This window comes from Bombus pascuorum, chromosome 4 (genome assembly GCF_905332965.1).
Source record: "Bombus pascuorum chromosome 4, iyBomPasc1.1, whole genome shotgun sequence".
NCBI classification, from domain to species: domain Eukaryota; kingdom Metazoa; phylum Arthropoda; class Insecta; order Hymenoptera; family Apidae; genus Bombus; species Bombus pascuorum.
Window position 1 is genome coordinate 18,377,186 of NC_083491.1, and position 21,164 is coordinate 18,398,349.

At 30.7% G+C, this 21,164-nt stretch overlaps 4 protein-coding genes and 1 long non-coding RNA gene across 8 annotated transcripts; 2 read left to right on the forward strand and 3 right to left on the reverse strand.

Moving 5' to 3' along the window:
* Positions 1-156: 156 nt before the first annotated feature.
* LOC132905862 (calcium permeable stress-gated cation channel 1) lies at positions 157-4,459 on the reverse strand. The gene is made up of 12 exons (XM_060957570.1): positions 4,050-4,459; positions 3,582-3,708; positions 3,239-3,456; positions 2,814-3,090; positions 2,564-2,667; positions 2,290-2,482; positions 2,106-2,220; positions 1,663-1,859; positions 1,264-1,590; positions 891-1,166; positions 511-744; positions 157-425 (listed from the first exon to the last, which is right to left on the reverse strand). The coding sequence occupies exons 1-12, from the start codon at positions 4,073-4,075 to the stop codon at positions 222-224; spliced, it is 2,298 nt and encodes a 765-aa protein (XP_060813553.1). The 5' UTR covers positions 4,076-4,459; the 3' UTR covers positions 157-221.
* Positions 4,460-4,687: 228 nt separating this feature from the next.
* Positions 4,688-7,376, reverse strand: LOC132905866 (repetitive organellar protein-like). Of its 3 annotated transcripts, none has more exons than XM_060957577.1 (4): positions 7,360-7,376; positions 5,562-6,840; positions 5,237-5,474; positions 4,688-5,135 (listed from the first exon to the last, which is right to left on the reverse strand). In XM_060957577.1, exons 2-4 carry the CDS (start codon positions 6,767-6,769, stop codon positions 4,872-4,874), a joined length of 1,710 nt encoding a protein of 569 aa, XP_060813560.1. In that variant the 5' UTR covers positions 6,770-6,840; positions 7,360-7,376; the 3' UTR covers positions 4,688-4,871. The 3 variants fall into 3 exon arrangements, with proteins under 3 accessions (XP_060813560.1, XP_060813559.1, XP_060813557.1); XM_060957576.1 differs by lacking the exon at positions 7,360-7,376 and adding an exon at positions 7,036-7,334; XM_060957574.1 differs by lacking the exon at positions 7,360-7,376 and adding an exon at positions 6,992-7,334.
* LOC132905865 (regulator of MON1-CCZ1 complex) lies at positions 7,367-12,304 on the forward strand. Of its 2 annotated transcripts, none has more exons than XM_060957572.1 (11): positions 7,367-7,601; positions 7,955-8,260; positions 8,359-8,533; positions 8,631-8,790; positions 8,876-8,984; positions 9,054-9,207; positions 9,312-9,375; positions 9,500-9,719; positions 9,821-9,990; positions 10,123-10,398; positions 10,568-12,304. In XM_060957572.1, exons 1-11 carry the CDS (start codon positions 7,482-7,484, stop codon positions 10,827-10,829), a joined length of 2,016 nt encoding a protein of 671 aa, XP_060813555.1. In that variant the 5' UTR covers positions 7,367-7,481; the 3' UTR covers positions 10,830-12,304. The 2 variants fall into 2 exon arrangements, with proteins under 2 accessions (XP_060813555.1, XP_060813556.1); XM_060957573.1 differs by having other exon boundaries at positions 8,879-8,984.
* On the reverse strand, positions 11,190-20,196 carry LOC132905876 (GTP-binding protein Di-Ras2). The gene is made up of 5 exons (XM_060957599.1): positions 19,840-20,196; positions 14,296-14,797; positions 14,062-14,207; positions 13,699-13,964; positions 11,190-13,126 (listed from the first exon to the last, which is right to left on the reverse strand). The coding sequence occupies exons 2-5, from the start codon at positions 14,480-14,482 to the stop codon at positions 12,904-12,906; spliced, it is 822 nt and encodes a 273-aa protein (XP_060813582.1). The 5' UTR covers positions 14,483-14,797; positions 19,840-20,196; the 3' UTR covers positions 11,190-12,903.
* LOC132905879 (uncharacterized) lies at positions 17,419-20,992 on the forward strand. Its single transcript, XR_009657877.1, has 2 exons — positions 17,419-18,362; positions 19,215-20,992. It is a non-coding gene; the product is annotated as an uncharacterized LOC132905879 (long non-coding RNA).
* The last annotated feature ends 172 nt before the right edge of the window (positions 20,993-21,164 follow it).

Here is a 21,164-nt window from a genome sequence, read left to right on the forward strand (position 1 = left end):
AAAATTACATTTATAAACTTGTTTTATAACTTTAACTTTAAATTTTTTTTACTTGTTAAGAATAAATTCGTTTCCTTTTTCAAAAACATATTATTGTCGTATTTAGTGATACGACACAACGACATAATGTTTCAATAATCAATTCGACCACTGTGCTTTCATTAAATTGTTTTAATACATCGCTTATATGGCTAATATCCAATATTGTAATCCAAAAGTTATCAAGCTTGTGATTCTTTACCATAGTCTTGATAAAGTTTCGGACTATCTTGTATTGAAGAAGCACTAGTGCTCCTTAAGCTTGGTGGACTGAGATCAGAATTCGTACCGATGGATATAGTTTCTTCTAATGATGTTTGTTTCTTTCGTAATACGGGTGCAATGAAATTCTGACCAGCTGATAGATCTCTTTTTTGCATTTGTGCCTATGAACATTGTTTTCAATTATTTAGATATTTTTAAATACAATAAGGCTAATTGCGCTCAATATATCAAAAAATACAACTGTACTTTAAATTTTGATGTGGATAAAGTAGCACCAGTAACAAGACCTAAAATACTCGCAGCAAGACCACTGAGTTGTACCGCAGCTAATGGTGATAAACCTCTCCTTACCAAACCTAGAGCTAACAGTGCAGCTTGTGCCAAAATCGGTGCGGCTCCAGTAGCACTTGCTGCCGCACCCGCTAATTGGCCACCGCCTATGCTCGGTCCATAGGCAAAACATAAGTTATGTCTATCCACCTACAATACACAATTTTATTATTATAAACATAGCATATTTTCAATAATTAATTCAGTTCATTCAATTTTCATATATTATTCTTATATATTATTTATATATTACTAACATAAAATTATCATACTAAATTCAATATCAAATATCATACCAAATGTTTCACTACGAGATATAGCAGTCCAAAGGGTGTAATTAATGGACAGGCCAAACTATACACTGTTGTCATAGTAAAGACTAAGAGTAACCAGGCATAATGAGCACCTAGGGGAAATTCCCATAATACTGCCTTTCTAACATGTATTCTTTCAGCCCTACTACGTGCTATACACAATCTGAAGGTATATAAAGCTAATTCAGGAAACCTGACTAACTCTAATCCACTTCCAAGTAAAGCTGCAGTAATTACGTAATTTACAAATAAAGCACCCTAGAAAAACATAACAATTTTACATGTTTGCATAGATTATACTTGTGTCGTAATTGTAAAATAGATCATATTTCATTAATTTCATTGTACTAGGTACCTGATCAGGTAAAAACACACAGTCCCATCGCCCTGTGTCATTTGCTGCGTTTACCGTCCACTCTAAAAACGCTTGTGCACTGGTTAAACCTAAGCTAGGTAATATAAGAACCATCAGTAATAAAAGAAGTAATGTTTTTGTCATTACTGCTCGATTTAGGCTGCTTCTAGTCCAATGTCTGACTAATGATTCACTTCTTGCTACTAATACTGGCATTAAAGCAGCCACGCTAACTAACAATACAGTTGGAAGAAAAGATGAAACTATTGGACTCAGATTCATAATTTCTCCTGTGATTGGTAGTTTGTTTAAAGCGGTTACTATTACCTGGAAAAATAAAATATGTTTCAACTTATCTTCACTATTTCATCATTACTACTTTAACTACAAATAACTTACAGCTGGTGTAGTAAGAAAAAATAATACAATGCCCAGTGAAAAATTTATTAAAACAGCATTCAGATACCAACATGGCCTTGGTATACTTAAATTTTCCCAGAAGATATCAGATGGCATAGGTGCATAATCCACAACCCATTTCGTACTTGGCAAAGAACATAAGTACTTCCGCATAGCCTTAGCTGCACCAGATGTACCTTATTGTTATAATTATTGTTATGATTATTTAATTATATTATATAATTATTTCATATAATTATTGTTAATGTGTATGTTTACTGTTTGAATAATTTAGTTTGAATAATTGAATAATAATATAATAATTTATGTAATAATTTAGAATTGTTTATTATAGTTGCTTATAAATAAAACTTAATATAATAGAACTTAACATAATTATAACTGACATAATTATAAGAAATTATAATAAAGCAATAACTTACCTAAAGTTACGAAAGCTACTCCAAGAGGCCTGCTTAGTGCCACTTTCTTCTCTTCTTCGACTAATGCAGTCAATCGCATTTCTTCATTTGTATAAAATTCTTGAGCATCAACTTGCTACATAAAAGAATATGAATAGGTTTTATACTGTAACGGTTGCAATAATTTTCTGAAAAAATTACATACATTTTTACAACAACAACCTATCACTTGGCCACATGGATATGGATACATTTTCAATGGCTCCCTTCTCCTCGCATAGTTTTCACAGTATAAACGTGCCTGTTCGGCACAATCTTTTTCTACATTTAATGCAGAAAGCTGTCTAATATCATAAGCCAATGTGACATCTTCCACTGTTAATGTGGGAAATATTTGTCTACAGAGAACCATAATATAAGGAAAGTACAATAAATAAAATAATAAATGTTACTATGTTTGTAAACACAAATTTGCATACTTGAAATAATCAATAAGACTTTGTACATCACACTGTTGTTTTGGTATTTCTGTAATTAATAATGTCCTAGCTGCCAATTCACCACCATGCTTGGAATCTCGTACCTATATAGTATGTACCTTTTATAGCTTTATCATTTTTTATGTATTTTCATTGCATCTGTTGCCATTGTTATTATTTCGATCAAACTTCAGGCTTTAATCATAATCTTATAATTTAACTTCATCTATGTGTAATTAATAGAACATACCTTCTTCAAAAAATGTTTCATGACGTATCCACCAATTGGTAAGTAGGATAAAATTAAAATTGTATGCACCCAAACCCATGTAGACATTGGGTCCAAGTTTGATATTGTTGTATGACCAAATGTTGCATCATCACCTTGCATATTACCATGAAAGTTAATTGGTAAAGCAATACATAACGATGCAATAACCATTAAGCACGTTAAGATGATCAAATGACGTTCAAATGAAATATACAGTAAACCATCTGGTCCGGCTCGTTTTAATAGTTCCTCATCTCTAAGATTGAAATTATAAAACATTATTTAAAGTTTCACTAAACTGTTTGCTAACACATCAACATTAGATTAAATTATTCAATTGTTATATATTTAATAAATATGCAGCAAATTATCAAATAAGAAATTAATATGTTTATTGTACTTACGTAACTTTGAATGCAGTAACAATCCAAGATAAGAAACCTCTATCAACTTGTGAAAGTTGAGAATTAACAGAAGTTTCTATGCACAGTGCTTCTGTATCTCTACCCTCGTTATCTCCATAAAATAATTCCATCCATCGCTCATCAGTTTTATTTAATAATGCAAGACGTCCATAGTTCCATGCTTTCTTACGTAATAAACCAAACAAGATAACAAGGAACTGTCAAGATACATCATAATATTAAACGAGAATATTAAACAAATATAATATATATAAAATACATTATCTACATCTAAAAACTTATGTAATTTATAGCAATATAATTCTTCAAAAAGAATTTTTACCAAAAATCCAAAAAAATTCAGCAATAAATTTTCAGGAATGCCCGCATAAACATCTGTTATTATAGTTGTATTGTGCCTTGGGATTGGAATGCATGTTTCTGAGGATGGAGTTTCACGTACAGTTGAGCTGTAATTTAAACAATAATAATCTTTTACATGAAATTTGTTTGTAAACGTTTAATTTTAGGCGCGAATCCAATTAGATATATAACAAATATATTTTCCATAATGAAATTTCTACATAGAATATACCAAATCTATTTGCAAAAATAAAATAATTATATCATTCAATAGTAAATAATTGTCTTTGTATATGTACTGTATATATACATATTATCTCTGTGTCATAGGCAATAATGTTAAAGGGTTAAACACCTTTCAATTAACAACTGAAATTATTAACTTACGCAATGACAAAGAAGCAATAATCTAATCGAAATACATAAGAAATTATATTTTACTACTTACTGAAAATGTAGGTAATCCATATTCATTGATATATATATATTTATATATGATTAAATAAATACAAAGATGCATATCAATAAATGTATGTCAATTTGACACATTGTATTAATTCCGTTATGAATAGCAGCAAGTATACAAGTTAACATAACCTAATCTGAATACAATGGTTACATATGGATAATATGTTCCCACTTTGACTCCCACTTTCCTCTTTATCAAGTTTTTCCTTTGTTCATATTGGCTTATATTAATTAATGGAGATATAATGTTTTTTTTTATTACAATATTATTCAAATATCAATAAATTTGATTTGGACCACTTAAATAAGAAACATTTTCAGCAAGTGTTAAATAAATAATTAAAAAGAGAAGAAATAAACTTTTCATAATTAAATATAAAACTTCGTTCTTTTTCTCTTCCTAATGTTTTTGTTACCATGATAGTTATTCGTCTACAATCCTATACATATTCTATACATATATTCTTATTGACTGACTGAAGTATTATTTCAGCTATAATTTAAGTCCCCTTTTTTTATCTATATACCAAAATTTATATGTACGAAAATATTTATATATTGTAATGTTAAGAAACAATAATTATATATAGATATAAATTGTTTTATTTTTGATATACATAAATAATTTATATATGTAGTAGATATGTAGTGTATATAGCATATAAATAAATAATTTATTAATAATTACTTTAATAATGACAATTTGTACATAATATTACACACACATACACGTGCCCGCGCGCAGCATCATATATGATTTGTATTTTTATTATCATTTTTAAAATGTCATATAAATGAATATTTATGATCGTTTGTATTGATTGTGTGGCTGTAATTCACCTGATGTGATGCAATCTAAGATCCAAGTTTCTTTTAAACCACCTACACCAATCAGAATTCTTGCTGTTTCTGGACATTCTGTAATACAACCACCAGCAGCTTTTATGAGATCTTTTAATACATTACAAGATGGTGTTGTATTTTTTTGAACATATATATATCCACAAGCAGTAAATAATTCTGGAACATACGATCTTCCAAATAGTTGCCTGTCTTTGCGATTTTCCTAAAAATTATATAGTATAAATAAGTATAATATTGTATACAATAATTCTTGCATATACTATATATGATACATGTACGTTTATGATTGTATATTTTATTTACCAAAGCTGCTTTTGAACAATGCATTATTTCATATTTTTCTGGATTTAACCAAGCTTTATTTTCTAAAGATTTTGAAACCCATTCAAAAGTAACTAACCAACAGCCTCGTATGATACCATGTAATAAGTTTATTGTACGTATGCCTGTAGTTACGATATGTGTTGTATTTTTTGTAACATTTGATTCAATCTTTGCTAAACCAAGAGTTCTAACAACATCTTTAACTATATCCTTATTTCTAAAATAAAATGATTGTAATGAAATATTCAATTAAAAAATACAATTTGTAATTTTATTACTTATGCAGGATGAATATTTCACATACTCGTTAGATAAACCAGTTGTAACAATATTTAATTTGTACATTTTTTTTTTTTTTGTAAAATGTACAATAGGTGAATTTTTCAAGAGTTGAAAATCATCTGATGAATTTCTTTCTGGAGTATAAACATTTGCTGCTTTTACTTTGTTAAGATTCTCTTGATTTTTATTTAATCTCCTTAAAATATCTTCATTAACAATTTTCCTAATAACAATCTTTTTACTGATTACTTTCTTTGTTTTTTTTTGTGCTTTCCCATCATGATTTTTATTATTTTTTTTAACAATACATTCTAGATTATTGATATTAACTGTCTTATTAGGTTTACTTTTCTTCTTTTTGTGTATTTTTTTAAATATTAAGCATGGAGGTGGTGAGTATTCCTTATCCTGTACTGGAGAAAATGATAGTAATTGGGAATGTTCATGTAGTGGTAATAACTTTCTCTTAGATTTTCTATCAGACAATGAATATTTCATATTTTGATCTATTTCTATGTCACATTTACCAGTTGATTCTTTGATAATTGTAGACATTTTCGAGTTACTATGTGACACAGTTATTGTATTACTTACAATGCCATTATATTCGCTGTCATGATTATTTTGTAGTATTGCATCATTTTGACGCTGTGCCTTGTAAATGTTGCTATGTTCATCATCAAAATTGTTCCTCGTTGCATTCATTGGAAAATTATCAACTGTATTATTATCATTTTGCACTTTATTTGAAATATCTAGTGATGTATACATTTGTAACGAAGTAGTATTTATATTTTCCTGCATAGTTTCAAAACTTATTACAAACATATCTGTTTGTTTATTTTCAGAACTTTCATATTTTTCCTCTTCACAATTCTCCCATCTATATTTATTTCCACATATGTTATTGTCATTTATACAATCAACAGATGTGTTAACATTTAAGGATGTTTTCATTGTATTTATATTATCCATTTCAATTAAATCTATGCTTTTATCACACCCTTTTATCTTAGAATGCTTATGTTTGCTTACATTTTTCAATGGAGTATCATAAGAAACTGTATTATCTATATCAGAATGAACATCTATTTGTTCAAGTGAATCATTACCGGAATCTGTTAGATTTGATGCACAACTTAAATTGACTTTCAGAGAACTATGTTGATGTTTAAAGCTATTTCTACCATGTGATATTGCTTTAATTCTCTTATTTTTATTTACTTCCATAGTGCTTCAAGTATTTGTTGTCGATTAAATCTATATGATTTGTAAGCTTTTTTAAAGTAAAGATTTATTATCTGAAATTAAACATCACAAATTGTGTAACATTTTTAATTACAACAAATGAAATATTTATTATAATAGTCAAGATTGCCATTATTAACTAATTTTAACGAAGAATATTTTCAAACTACCTTCAAACATACTATATTTAATACAATAATTAACCTGTTTAAATGCATTGATACTTCTGAAGTTATCTGATATTATACCTATATATCTATTACGATTGTATATACGATCGTGGCATATGTATATATATTTTATATTTAAATTTTAGGACTTTTAGACTATTTAAATAAATGAGAAAAATAAAACTTTCAACATTTCGAAGAATATTATATAATCGATTTAGTAATAACACTTGAAGTAGTTTAGTAGTAGTAAATCGAAGATGCTACTTAGAAAAATATACTTCACTGTAAGATGTTAAAAGGATTTTCAATTTTGCTAAACGAAACAATATGTTTGGACTTTGTAAATATGTATGTATGTATACTTATACGTATATGTAGTGGGTGACAGTGACGGTGTACAATGTACTGTAGTCAGAGACGTCAGAGTCAGATGTACATTGTACATTGATCACTCGTGGTCCTTTACGTCTGTTAAACCTTAAACATAGTATTGATTATAATTAATTGAGCAATTGAAGAACATGGAAGTCGCTGATCAAGATGCTCATGATGATTATTATCTAGAACTATCTTCAGATCCAATTAGGTTTGAATCAGTCAGCTGTTTGACAAACGTTTTCTTTGATGATTCAAAACAACAGGTTAGAAGTGGATTTTCTTCGTTTATGTACAATCAGTCATAAAAGAATTTGAACACAGTATAATTTTAATTTCTAAGTTCTATATCTTCAGTAAATGTACAAGAACCAACCAACCAATGTATTATGTTATACTATGCTAATAGTAGAAAAATACTTTTGAGTTATTATTTATTATTGTCTAAATATTAAAAGATACACTGAAAAGGGATAAATTTGCGCTTTTTCAGTATTTCTTTTAATATTTAGACAATAATAAATAATAACTCAAAAGCTTTCCTTCTTCTTCTACAGTGCCAGAACCTCTCTATGATCGATTGTATCTTAGAATGAAGTTTAATTTATTTGTGATCCAGGTATTTGCTGTTCGATCTGGAGGTGTAACAGGTGTATTAGTTAAAGGACCAAATGAAAATTTAAGTTTCCGAATGGAAGATAAAGGTCCAGTGATCTCTATTAAATTTTCTCCTGATATGAATATACTGGCGGTGCAACATAATAATTCTTCAGTCGAATTTATAAATTATTCACCAGTAGCTGGACTAGATAACATAGAATATTCACAATCATGCAAAGGAAAAAATGCAACTATATTGGGATTTGTTTGGACACATGGAAATGAAATATTGTTTGTTACTGATTATGGTGTTGAGTTATTTCAAGTAAAAAAGAAAAAGATTTAAATAAATATTTATATATAATTTATGATTAGTGTTTACAGTATACATACACAATAATTAAAGGCATTTAATTATTTTAGGTAAATCCTGAAAAACGCAATGTCAGATTTTTGAAATGTTTAAGTTTAGGTGTTAATTGGTTTGTATTTTGTCCGCAAAGTTATTTAGTATTATTATCATCAGGGACAGTGGGAAATCAAATGCAGACATTGCATGTAACACCTGGAAATCTTCATAAATTAACTAAATTCGAGGGTAAGGAACCCATTTGATATATGAAAAAATATTGTGGTAAATCTAACATTATCTAGGAATAACCCTAATAGAGTTGTCCCTATTAAAATCATTTTAGTGGAAGTTGGTACAACAAAACCAGGAAAATTGGCCGTCTATGAGAGAGACGTGGCATTGACAGTTTTATATGGGATACCTTGCATTATTTTGCTACGTCATCAACCAGGTACTAATCGTTCTACTGGGGCTGCTTCTGTATATGTATATACTGTGCATAAGTATGTTTTTTATAGTCATTAATTGATTTAAAGTCAACTTTATATCTGTTATTTTATATCTCATACCCCTTTTGCGTTTTTCAAGTAGAATGACAACAATCAAAAGAAGTCATATCTTGAAACTTGATGTTAGTGGTAAATTTGCCATTAATGTTGTAGATAACCTTATTATTGTTCATCATCAAACCACGAAAGTAAGTAAACCAATGCACATTGAAACATGAAATGTATAGGAAACGATAAATATGCATATGCTTCTGTAGACTTCCATGATTTTTGATATTATGTTATCGGGCATAAGTGATGGTACTGTAATGCATCATACTAGCATGGCACCAGCAAAACCAATCAAACCATATAGTTTAAAAGTTCCAGGAACAACCTTGTCAAATGAAACATATCAGCCTTGCCAACTATGTATCCTTAACAAAAATGAGATAGAAACATTGAAATATAAAATAATATTTCTGTTGTTTCTGTATCTTTCATGTATTTCCTTAATAGTAGTGTTCTACCAACAGATTCGCCAAATTGGGTTGTCTTTCAACCAAACATAATAATTGATGCAAAATTAGGTTGCCTCTGGTGCGTAATGACCTGTCTTTGTTGCACGATACCTTTTTTTCCTTCTATATATATACAGTAAAAACCAAATGTAAAAATATTTGTTGTAATACTGTTGACGATTGTGCTTCATATATACGTATAGGTATATTGAATTAAAATTGGAATCTTTGGCGAGACTTATCACAGACAAAGTGTTGCTCGTCGAATTTTTAATGCAGCGGACAAATACAAAGTACATTTTGATACATGTATTACAAAATTTTATGATGCAGCTGCCTATAAGTTTAATGGAGATGCCAATCATATTCAACAAGTTAAATTCCGTCTATAGGAATTACTTAGAAAACGAAATACAAAATCAGGTAATTATGTAATTTTGTTTTTTCTTTGCTATTCGTTTATTTATTTAGTTGACTAGTTCATTTATTCTGATTTCCATTTATCATATATAATGCTTATCCAGATGGGTACTCCATTGCAAAATAACGCAAAATGCTTAAGCACGACAACAGAAAATTACAAGTATAAATTGCTGCTGGATCAAAGTGATGTATATAGTTATATATTATCGAAATTTCCTGAAAATACCATTGAACCAAAAATGATTGTATGGGTTCTTTTAGAATATATCAGGTATTTCTCTCTCTCCCATTCCCCTTCATCTCTCTCTCTCTCTCTCTCTCTTATAAAGCAAAAATTTGCATGTTTTTCTGATCGCATAGCGAATAATATTATAACTAAATTTTTCTGTGGTATTCATTTTAGATCATTAGCGGAACACAGTATACCCGTACAGCATTATTTACACGAATTAGTTATCACAACATTAGTTCAACGTAAAGCATACTACCAACTTCACCAGTTACTACAGTATCATGTAGTTGCCGATTCGAAACCTCTTGCGTGCCTATTGCTCTCTTTAGAGAATCTGTATCCAGCTGCTCATCAGCTTGCATTGGATATGCTGAAACGTTTAGGAAATGCTCATGAAGAAATAATCGAAGTTCTTTTATCGAAAGGATACATTTTACCAGCGTTACGGTAAATGTTAAGCATTTTTGTTATACATGTATCCGTAATAAGATAACATACAGCATACAGAACATGAATGACATACGACATAGTTTATGAGATAAATTAGTCGATCCTCTCAAATCTCGATCTGCAGATCGATTCATCATTTTTTTATTCATTTGTTTGTTAATTTTAGTTACGTTCGATCAGTTGGAATGGTTGATCAGGTGTCTGATAGAAAATTTCTGGAAGCAGCAAAAGCAACTGAGGACGCAACGCTCTTTTATTCGGTTTTCAAATTTTTTAAACAGCGTAATTTATATTTATACAATGCTACAGGCTTTACAAAAGGGGAGCGCTATCAGCCTTACATCCAACATTACAAGTATTTATTTGAAGGAATTGATAATGGTTGTAATTCGGATACAAATTCCAATGTTACTACAATTTCATCGTGAGCTTTTGCTCTTTTCTCTGACTGTATTCTTCAAATAGTAACACAATTCGATTCTATTGCAATATGAAACAACACCAATTATATATTTAAAAGTTATAATGTTACAATTAGAATGTTGTTTAGCTGTTTTCATATTTATTCATTTTATATATTTTCATTTGTAAAATATTTTTGTATTGTACATATATTATACATACACACATACACCCGCGCGCATTTAATTATATTTAGATATATAATTATATTATGAATATAATATATGTATCTGTAGTACTTACAACAACTTTTGTGTAACTAATATAGCCTGTTAAAAAATTGTACATATCGTATTTATATTTCGTGTTTTTTCCAAACACATCTAGTTTCGATATGTGATGAGCTATTTGTCCTTTAACTCGTGTTGTTTGTATCGTTACGACAATAATTTTCTTTTTAATGCAAAACACGATATGCAATACACGATTCACGGCCACACTTCTGCCGTAATATGCATAGTTAAATTTATATATGTTTCAACTCATGAAAGTAGCCCTCAGAACATTTAATAGAGAAAATATTCTTCTGTTCATTATTCGTCGACATTTCTGAAATATTTAGTAAATACAACTTTTGCATTCTTGGTGAAAGAACTGAAGCAGGATCACTTAAAAAGATCGACTTGATATAAATATTGAAAGTTTTGTTTTATATACCACACGTAATAGTCCCACGCTCGCTTTCCATATACCGATATCGGACTGTCTTCATGGTGTATACACATTTCTAAATTTAACACACATGGTATTCAATATGTAGCGTACGCGCAGTAGTATACGTATTCATGCGTACGTACACGCAGAATGATATAAAGTGTTTCAAACAATTTTTGACGAACAGACAATTGTTACACATTTTAAGATGTGAAAATATCAACGTATAAATGGACGGACTCAATTAAAATAGATAAAAAATATGAATAAATGAAAATCCTTTAGTAGAGTAAGGAGAAAAGGGAGAAGTGGGATGAGTTTTGATTGGTCCATTGGTTTTTACTTTTTTCTAAGGATAAAAAAATTAAGGAAAGAAAACGTGAAATATTGTTTTTAAGTACATTATAATTATTAAAACTGGAAAATTTGGTCCTTTCTTTATAATTGCTGTATACGACCAAGAACGGCAAAATCTTTTATCGACATTAGTATATTTTTTTGTTGCTATCTTATGAGATGCTATCTCATACGAGATGAGTATGCTTTTACGTATCGTATCAGATTCGTGCTATTTATTTAATGCGAAAACGAAAATGATCGAACGTACACGATTCGCAGTACATACTATGATATCGTTTCATTAGCGAATCTTGCGACAAGATATACACAAAGAGTTAAACAATTACACGTAAAAAGTGAGTAAAATAGAGAATGGGTGGAGAAAGATAGAGATAGATAAATAGATGGTTACAGTATTGGATAAAATTACAAGACATTTCATATATTTGTACATATATTTCATATATTTAAAAGAAGGGAATATACATACACCCTACATGCTGCATATTATCTCCAAAGTAAGCACACAAAACCAGTTCATATAATATGATATGTGTACTTATAACATAAGAGTGAGGGAAAGAAGTAGAAAGAAAATTTGAGAATTTCTTTTTCTTTTAAATAATATTATAATAAATTCTAATATTATAATTAGATGATGAAATTTCATTTTTGTGTCTGCTTACAGTCGGATAAAATACTGAAAAAAATCGTCAAATGAAAAATATGCCAAGTATCTTATAATTTTGTCTGACCAAAATTATAATCCAAATTTACATTTCTTTCTCTAACTTTTACGTTGTATATCATATTATGGATTTAAGATTTTATGTATGCACTCTGGAGATGGTATGCAACATTTAGGATGTATAAAGTGTACATTTTCTTCTCTTAAATATACGAAATATTCAAATATGCAAAATGTTTTGTAATCTTGTTCGGTACTGTAGATAGATAGAACGGGGAGAGAGAGAGGGGGAGAGAAAGGGAAAGAGCGCGAGCAAGCGAGAGAGAAAGAGAGAGAGAGAAGTGGAGAGAGGGTGAAAATTACGAGATATTGCAGTCATCCGTATAAGTGTCTCTAATTTGTTGTTTGGTTTTTCGCGAAGTGCGTCGAATCAAGCTACGACTGCGCGGTTTGCTCTTCGCTTCCTCATTGACAGTGACGACATTTGAACTTTGTGCTGCGACCAGTTGCTGAGAATTGCCAACAGAGCCGGCGCTTCCGGTTCTGCCATGTGGACTTCCAGACCTACCGACTCGATCGCTTCTGTAATACGCGAAATCGATCAAGTAACGATCGAACACTACATATGTATATGTTGGGAAAGGGTTCGTAACATTATAAAAGCATTACGCGACGCGTTGAACTTAATCTTCTTTACCTTTATTCACCGAGATATCGAGCTACAATTTTTAGTTTGTTTGAAAAGCGCTTCAGTAAAGCCGAGGGATACTTAATCTTGACACAATACTACGATTGACAATATATTCAATTTAAAGTAAATGATATTGTAATATTTTTCAAATATAAGGACCGTACGTTTATGTAACACTTCCAATCTCCACAACTGTATTGTAATACGCGTGTGTTTTACGTACTTACACGTATACTATACGGACATGTGGCATAACATATTACATTTTTGGAAATTTGTTGTTTATAATTAGTCGGAAAGTCACGAGTAACGAAAAGAAAGCGATATGTATGCTGCGAAGTTAATCGGTATGCCGAACAGATAAAGTACCGTAATAAGAATGTAAGATAATGATTGAAGGAGAAATGAGAAAAGATGAGAAACGAAGAGAAAAGAAAGGGGAGAGGGGGAAAAGAGAGAGTACCTGCGCGATCCGTACGCCGAACATCTTCGTCGAAGGGCCGATTCGTCCGACTCGCCAACATGATTCTTTGGCACTATCTTGGATAAAGTGACGAAACATCGGAAAATATCTTTGACATTATAATCGTCCTTAGCTGAACATTCCATTACTTTGGCACGAAGTTTCGGCAATTCACAAAATAACCATTCACTCACGTCTTCGATTGGTACTTCTCTTCGCATCGTTGCAAGATCCACTTTGTTTCCCGCAACGACTATTGGTACTTCCTGCCGCACAGTCAAACAAGTAAATACGAATAATACTTTATATTTTCATAAATGATATTCTCACTTTATTAAATCAATATTATTTTCAGTATGGTACCTGAAAATCTGGTCGTTGTTCTCTGACTTCTTCGAAACATCGCTTTACGCATTCGAAGCTTGGTAACGATGTTGTGGCATAAACAAGAAGAAAAGCATGTGCCGTAGCTATGCTCAACCTTCTCATAGCTGGAAACTGCAAATCTCCTGAAATCGTATGAAATGCACGTTATGTATATTGGTCCTTATCATTTTTATAATACATATATATGGCGAAAGAAAAGAAAACATTTACCAGCGGTATCCAGAAGATCGACTTTGAGAGTGAGCGTACCGAGAACGCATTCCCTCGAATAGAGGTCTTCGACGGTAGGCCTGTACCTTTCGCTGAACCCTTGCCCAAGTAAACGACGTATAATTGCGCTTTTCCCAACACCGGCACCACCTAATACCACCAATCTGATTCTTTCATGATCGGCCATTTTACAAAATTTCTTTAACTTGCTGTAATTTTATTCCGAGATCACAAGTGCGAATACGAATATGAATAGGAATACAATGCGAATGCGAATAAAGTAGATAAATGCTAATTCAAGGAGCCATTGGTAAATGTGTAATATTCTTGTTTCTGCTTGCTTTCCCTTCTCGTCAGCTCTTTTCCGCTTTTTCTTTTTTTTGTTTTGTTTTGAGCAATTTATGCGCCACGTTAGATACAATTTAAATTAATTTCCCAATTTTCCTTCGTCTTGGCATCGTAAAAGTATGTTTTTTACACAGCATTCCAATCTCATTGTCAGCTAAAAACAAAATTTGTATTTTATTCGATCAGCGAAATTGTATTTATTTCATTCGATTAAAACAATTGAAAAAAAAAAAATTGAGACAAATATCGATCGGATGAAACTTCAATAAACACAGAATGTATATTTGAATTTCATCGACAATTTAATAAACACAAAATGTGTGATATATGGTTTATATGAGAAAATATCTAATTTTCGTGTAAGTAAGTGTAAGTAAAGCGATATATTTATTACTGCATAGAAGTTATACTCGACTCACGACGATGCAAACTTGAACAGCAAACAAAAGAGACATTTTCAACGTCTCGTAAGCTGTATGATCGATCGAAACGCGTTTTACCTAATGCCAGAGAATTAAAACAGACATATATAATACATATACATGTAATACATTATATGAATAAGGATCTGGTTGTGAGTCAAGAAACTGAAACCTACGTATAATACGCTATCAATTGAAACTAATTTTGCGACACTATTTCTCATGTTTGTCAAAGCTAGTCCGAACATGCTGCAATACCTAGCAACTTGTTTGCACCTTTTCTTTCCCTTTATATCAACGAAAAATCTTTGTTATTAGTTATATATATGAAAAATTGGCCTAAATACGTATTACCATATTAAATATTTGGTTAATCAAATCATTTACATATTTTTGGTGCTTTTTTTATGCTTCATGGTTTATCGCTCGTGATCACTGTACGATACTCTGATGTATATCTTTTAATTAATGTAATTTCAACGGAAGTTTTTGGTGTGAAAAACGTTCCGTTGTTTGGATGATTTCACAATAAAAACGAAAAGATAAAAATGGATTAAATGGAAAAATTAGTGGATTCTCGTTAATAGGCTCAATTAATTCTTATTATTATCTATTAGTACGTTAAAATTAATTAGTGTTGCAATGATAAAAATTGTAAACTGTGCTATTGCAAGCAATATCAGTTGTATCTATTCTATATCGTTGAGATGATTTGCGTCTCGTGGTTTATCGAAGTCCAATTATTTATTTATTTATTTATCTTTTAAATTATTTACTATTTAGTTATTTTAGATTATCGAAAAGACCATTGACTTTTTCTCTTGAGGCATATGTTTCCCCGTAAGTAGATCAGTTATCAGAATACATATTATTATTTGATGAATTGCAAAATGTTAAACATTCCCAAAATTTTCCAATCGCTAAAAAATCGACGTTGCGCGATCTATAAATTGATACAGAGAGGATGCAATGCACCACTGGTATACAATAGTACGTATACATATATACATACATCGTACGCACACGGCATAGGTATGTACTTATATGTATACTCATATGATACATAATATACGATACATTTATAGATTTAAATGTACATATAATACCGCAAATACCAGTGTGAGAAAGTTGTGACCACATCGTGAAAGCTGAGGAACTATAATAAATCAGAGTATAGTACTTTATTTGTCGAGAGTATATCTTGATTTGATCCGAATGTATAACTTGATTAATCGTAGTTAAGCAGTAGCACCAGGTAAAGTACGAGTGCAAGTATAAAGTAAGTATATAAGTAAAAGGGGATGTTGGCTGGTACATAACAGATGCGGTGAGAAGTGGTGTTTCGTATCATCGCGATAGATATTCAAATGGACGACCCCGCTGTGCCGCGCCACGCCTCGCCGTTCACGAGTTGTTCGCGCGCAAACTTTGCAGAGACCAAATGCATCTTATTTCCGTTCGCTACACGCTTACCCTATTTGTTCATCGATTTTCTCCTTGATTCAAGAACAAGCAAATCTCACGAAATTTTATCGATAAATTAAGAATGATGTATCAAATAGTTCGCGCGGTCTAATCATCTCGTTCTTATCCATTCTCGAAACAAATTCAATTTTATCGCCGTTATCGTTAATAGAGCTATACATGCGAATACTCATTGTCAGCATTTATCGAGAAAATAATATTTTGAGTCAAAAGTTTATAGCTGCGTCGAAGTACATAATGATCGAATGAACGCTGTAAATCATTTTTCGCATAAAACGGAGTATACATACGAATAGAATACCAAGCCGAAATAGTATGTACATGTTGTATATCCTTCCAACAATTGATATTTGCATACTACCTTTTATTTTTCCATATTGCCGATTAATGGCAACTTCGAAAAACAAATTCCCATTATGTGTTTATTGAGTTCAGTGTCTGTATTTGCTACGTGTACTGTTACTTGTTCACAACAGAAACGTGAGAAATACAAATTTGTGACCATTTCGCGTGAGTCGTTTGACTCAAGCGCTAAAAATACACGTGTATAACAGAGATTTAAGGGCATACTCTTCATATATTGAAGTTGATCTGCCGTGAAACGATCAAAGGCAGGATACGCGCGCTGCTAGCCGATCTATTTCTATGCCAAGCACCCTTCTCTGTTCTTCTATCTCGAACGGTTTAATCTTTCTCTCTTTTTGTTGCTTCCAAAACGATCCCATTTATCGGAAAAATTGTCGTGTATTGTGTCGAATTTTCTACTCGATCCTTGTTAACATCAATTGGTTCACTTACGACCGGATTTTTGTTTCAAAAGACAAACTATTTCCTTCCCTATTCCTTCCTTTTTTTCGACCAATGTACCGAGTAAATGAGTTAAAATCGAAAACAACCTGAAGCACGTTTTGTTAGTATATGAATTTACGTTAACATTACGTCTTCTATAAAGGTAACGACGATACGTGTTAAGGACTCTCAAAAGCCACGAGTTTAGCTTCTACGATGTGCTGTAGTTTCGGGTGTCGATAAGGAGCCCGATATTCTCCTAATTGGTCGCTAGCAAATACGCACGTATGACCAATGACCCAACGCGACGCAGCGACATTATCCGCGGTGTTTCACAACGCATATAGTATAGTAATATGTAATGACACATAAGGATATCTTACAGTTAGAAGGATCTGTTTATGGAGTGAGGGAAGTAATGAACTTTTTGACAAGGCGACAGACGACTGACGATGGGTTGAATAACTCGGCGCTCGGTACTCGGCACTTATCCCAAAATCTCGAAAGAGCAACGTCATTCAGGGAAAATTTCTACATATACATATGTATGTGTATATGTATGCAGTTAATGAGTAAAATAGCATAATATTAATGTTTTTGAAATAATTGTTCTAAAGATTATCTTTATCTCTTTTTTTCAATATCAATTCCTGCGCAAGGCAACCGGAAACAATTATCGGCCCTGCGTTAATGTCAAAGGTCGAACCTCCGTCTACCGTATGATGTAATAATTAGAACTTGTTTTTTAAAACATTTATTTTACGCACGTCGCCTGTTCCGTGTCGCATAACGATTTAAGGTTAACGAACACATCGGGTGGTCTCACATTCGATTTTCGATGTAGATGAGCCCATTATTTACTGAACATGATCAGGAATAACCGTGATTTCCTAATAAAGTAGGAAGGACAGGCAAAGTAAAGGAAAGGCACGAAAAAAGTGTGTGCTTGCCAGAAAAGGTGGCAATATGTATATAAAAAAATCATGAATTCTTCTAGAAGGATGGTATCATTAAAAGCGATAGGTACGTATAATACACTAATTAATATTATAAACTTTCAAGATTAAGGTTAAGGTTAATATATAATTACACATATACTATGTACATATATACAAGAATATTCTAAACCATATTTTGTTTTATACATTATTGTTGTTTTGTTGTATATATATTTTTTTATTATATATATACACATTATCGCAAAAGCTTCTAATAATTCATAATTTTCTTTGCTTCCTGTAGTTTTTTCTTCTCATTTTACAATTAATTGTTTTTTCTTTCCAGCGAATGTATAATATTTATTAAATAAAAAGACAGTTTTTCGTTAACTTTTCTCTGTTGAATGAAAGAAACAACTTAACTCGAACAACGTTCGGACAACTGAATTTAACTAATTCAAAAGCTGATATTTGCTGATTGATAAAGCGAATGAGAAATATAGATACGAAAAACAGATTACTTCGCTGTGTATTCGCTAAGAAAAGAATTCTATACAACCAATCCTTTCCTTTTAAAAATTAAATTTATTTTAGTTTTATTATCTCTAAAATATTGGTTGCACTGATCTACGAACTGGAACGAAGCAATTAAAATAAGTATTTGTTTCATTCAATTGGAATATCTTGCAACTTAAAATAATGATTATCTAATTTTCTTTTAATCAAGGTTAATTATATTATAATCCCCACTGATTTCTTATGTCATGTAATTTCTCACAAAAATATCTCAAGTCCAGTTAACTTTGTGTTTTGTATTACTCGTATATTGTCGATACGAAACATGCATACATACTATGTATGCGACTATATTTATATATAATGCACATATAGTTGAAAAAAACGTACATAACCTTAAAAATCTCTAATTTTTTTATAGGTTCAAAACTTAAACACTTATTTATATTTTTGAAAAGGAATATATAGAATTAGAAAAAAGCACTTTAAAGAAGAAAGTACACATATTAAAACAAAATTAAAACGTAACAGTAACAAAATCGTAGAATGCAATTCTGATATTGTCCACATTGAATGATAAAGTGTACTAAAATATGGAAAATGGATATATGTAACAGTTTTATGAAATAAAAGTAAAGATTAGTTATCATTGTATGAACCCAGACGAAGAAACTGAAGATACATATCTGTTGATGTCCCCTCGATTTATCGCTAAATGCTATGTACATGTATATATGTATAGGTAATTTAAACAAAATTTTTTCTTCATTGTATCGGATAATCATAATTTATATGTATTTATATGTATGTTTAACGTTTCAATGATATTGTAAAAAAACTTTTGGTTCCACTAAATTTCGGTCCCTTCTATTTTTGTATTTTTATCAAAGTAGGATAAAATTAACGAATAAAGTGAAAATTAAATACAGAACACATATATATTGCATTCGATCAAACACGTGAATGTGTATACTTGTGCCAAAAATAATCAGTATCGAAGAATATTATTTGTAAATTATTCGAAAAATATGAAAAACATCACTTACCAGAAGAAATATATAATCAGTAGTAGATTTTAATCTAAGATGTATAATAGAGCAGATCGTTGGTTAAGCTGTTAGACAACGCGCATGAATACGATAGAAGAAAAACAGATCCAACTCCAACTCCGGCTGCTGTCAAGGCGACACTGAACAACCCCCTCGCAGCGTTCTGTTATGGTTATGACTTGCGTTAGCTGCCGGGTACTATGAAAATCAACTTCCCTTTAAGGAGCGTGCGCAGCATTATTTATTTTCCGATAATGCGGTCGATTGTGCCTGTATAATGGAACATTCATTTTCTTCCTTTCATTATGGTTTCATGCGTGCAATTTGACAAATATAATATAAAGAAGTATAGGAAAATCAATTATTATTAATATTCAATAATATTATTGTATATCACAATACAATTTATATAATAATATGTACATATGTATGATAAAGTAATGTTGTGATAATATCCTGATGCTTCCTACATGAAACCAGATACAATTTGAATATGTCAGTGTTTGATGAAAAGCATATTTCGCCACCTATGTATGTGCGTATGTAATGCATTAACGTTTCTCTTAAATCATTCAATAATTTCGAATAACTATATTTAGTGCAAGATCGAGTATTTTCACAACATTGAATTATCATTTACCGATGATTAAAGTCCTTACATAACTCTCTGGTATTTCTCCAGATTAAATTAATTAAAAATCGCTTGGGATACAATGAGATAGAATTAATTTTTCATAACACGAAATAAACAATTATGTGTCAATAATATGTATAAACGACAAGTTTACATTTGCATCGATAATTGCAAAATCATACTTATAATTTCAAATCCATTTTTAAACAATAATCAAAGTAAAGATTATCAATAATAGACGTTAAATAAATTTTCTATCTACAAAGGAATAATACATCCTGTTTTATCTACGTTTCATCATTTAACTTTAACCTATACGTACCTATACATACATAAATACAAAATTCTTACGGATCGTGTCCCTTGGTCTCTTTTCTTCCCCTTTTTCTTTGTATACTCCACGTATACTCTTACACATTTTATTATTATTATTATATCGTGTTAACTGCTTTTTATGAATATTGTATTATACATATTGTTACATATACTTGTGTCATCTACTTTGAAATTTGTAAACGCATTGGAAAAAATTCTACAGACACGCATTAAAGCTGCTCTTGATAGATTATCAGCATTGAATGCTCTCACAAGTGTTTTGCATAAGTATGCTGAGCAATGATAAATTTGTTAATGTTAATGTGTAATTCATAATTTCAGGTTCATTTAATTTGCTTAAAAAATCGAAACA

Coding starts and splice junctions, on each gene's coding strand:
- LOC132905862 (XM_060957570.1), bottom strand. CDS start 4,075: ATGAATATGGATTACCTACATTTTCA. Junction 2,483..2,563: donor AGTCTTATTGATTATTTCAA/GTATGCAAATTT, acceptor GGTTCTCTGTAG/ACAAATATTTCCCACATTAA. Junction 426..510: donor TATCCACATCAAAATTTAAA/GTACAGTTGTAT, acceptor CAATGTTCATAG/GCACAAATGCAAAAAAGAGA.
- LOC132905876 (XM_060957599.1), bottom strand. CDS start 14,482: ATGGCCGATCATGAAAGAATCAGATTGGTGGTATTAGGTGGTGCCGGT. Junction 14,208..14,295: donor CGATCTTCTGGATACCGCTG/GTAAATGTTTTC, acceptor ATACGATTTCAG/GAGATTTGCAGTTTCCAGCT. Junction 13,965..14,061: donor AACAACGACCAGATTTTCAG/GTACCATACTGA, acceptor ACTGTGCGGCAG/GAAGTACCAATAGTCGTTGC.
- LOC132905866 (XM_060957577.1), bottom strand. CDS start 6,769: ATGGAAGTAAATAAAAATAAGAGAATTAAAGCAATATCACATGGTAGA. Junction 5,475..5,561: donor ACAACTGGTTTATCTAACGA/GTATGTGAAATA, acceptor ATTTTATTTTAG/AAATAAGGATATAGTTAAAG. Junction 5,136..5,236: donor ATTGTTCAAAAGCAGCTTTG/GTAAATAAAATA, acceptor TATAATTTTTAG/GAAAATCGCAAAGACAGGCA.
- LOC132905865 (XM_060957572.1), top strand. CDS start 7,482: ATGGAAGTCGCTGATCAAGATGCTCATGATGATTATTATCTAGAACTA. Junction 8,791..8,875: donor TATGTATATACTGTGCATAA/GTATGTTTTTTA, acceptor GCGTTTTTCAAG/TAGAATGACAACAATCAAAA. Junction 9,376..9,499: donor GCAAAATTAGGTTGCCTCTG/GTGCGTAATGAC, acceptor ATATACGTATAG/GTATATTGAATTAAAATTGG.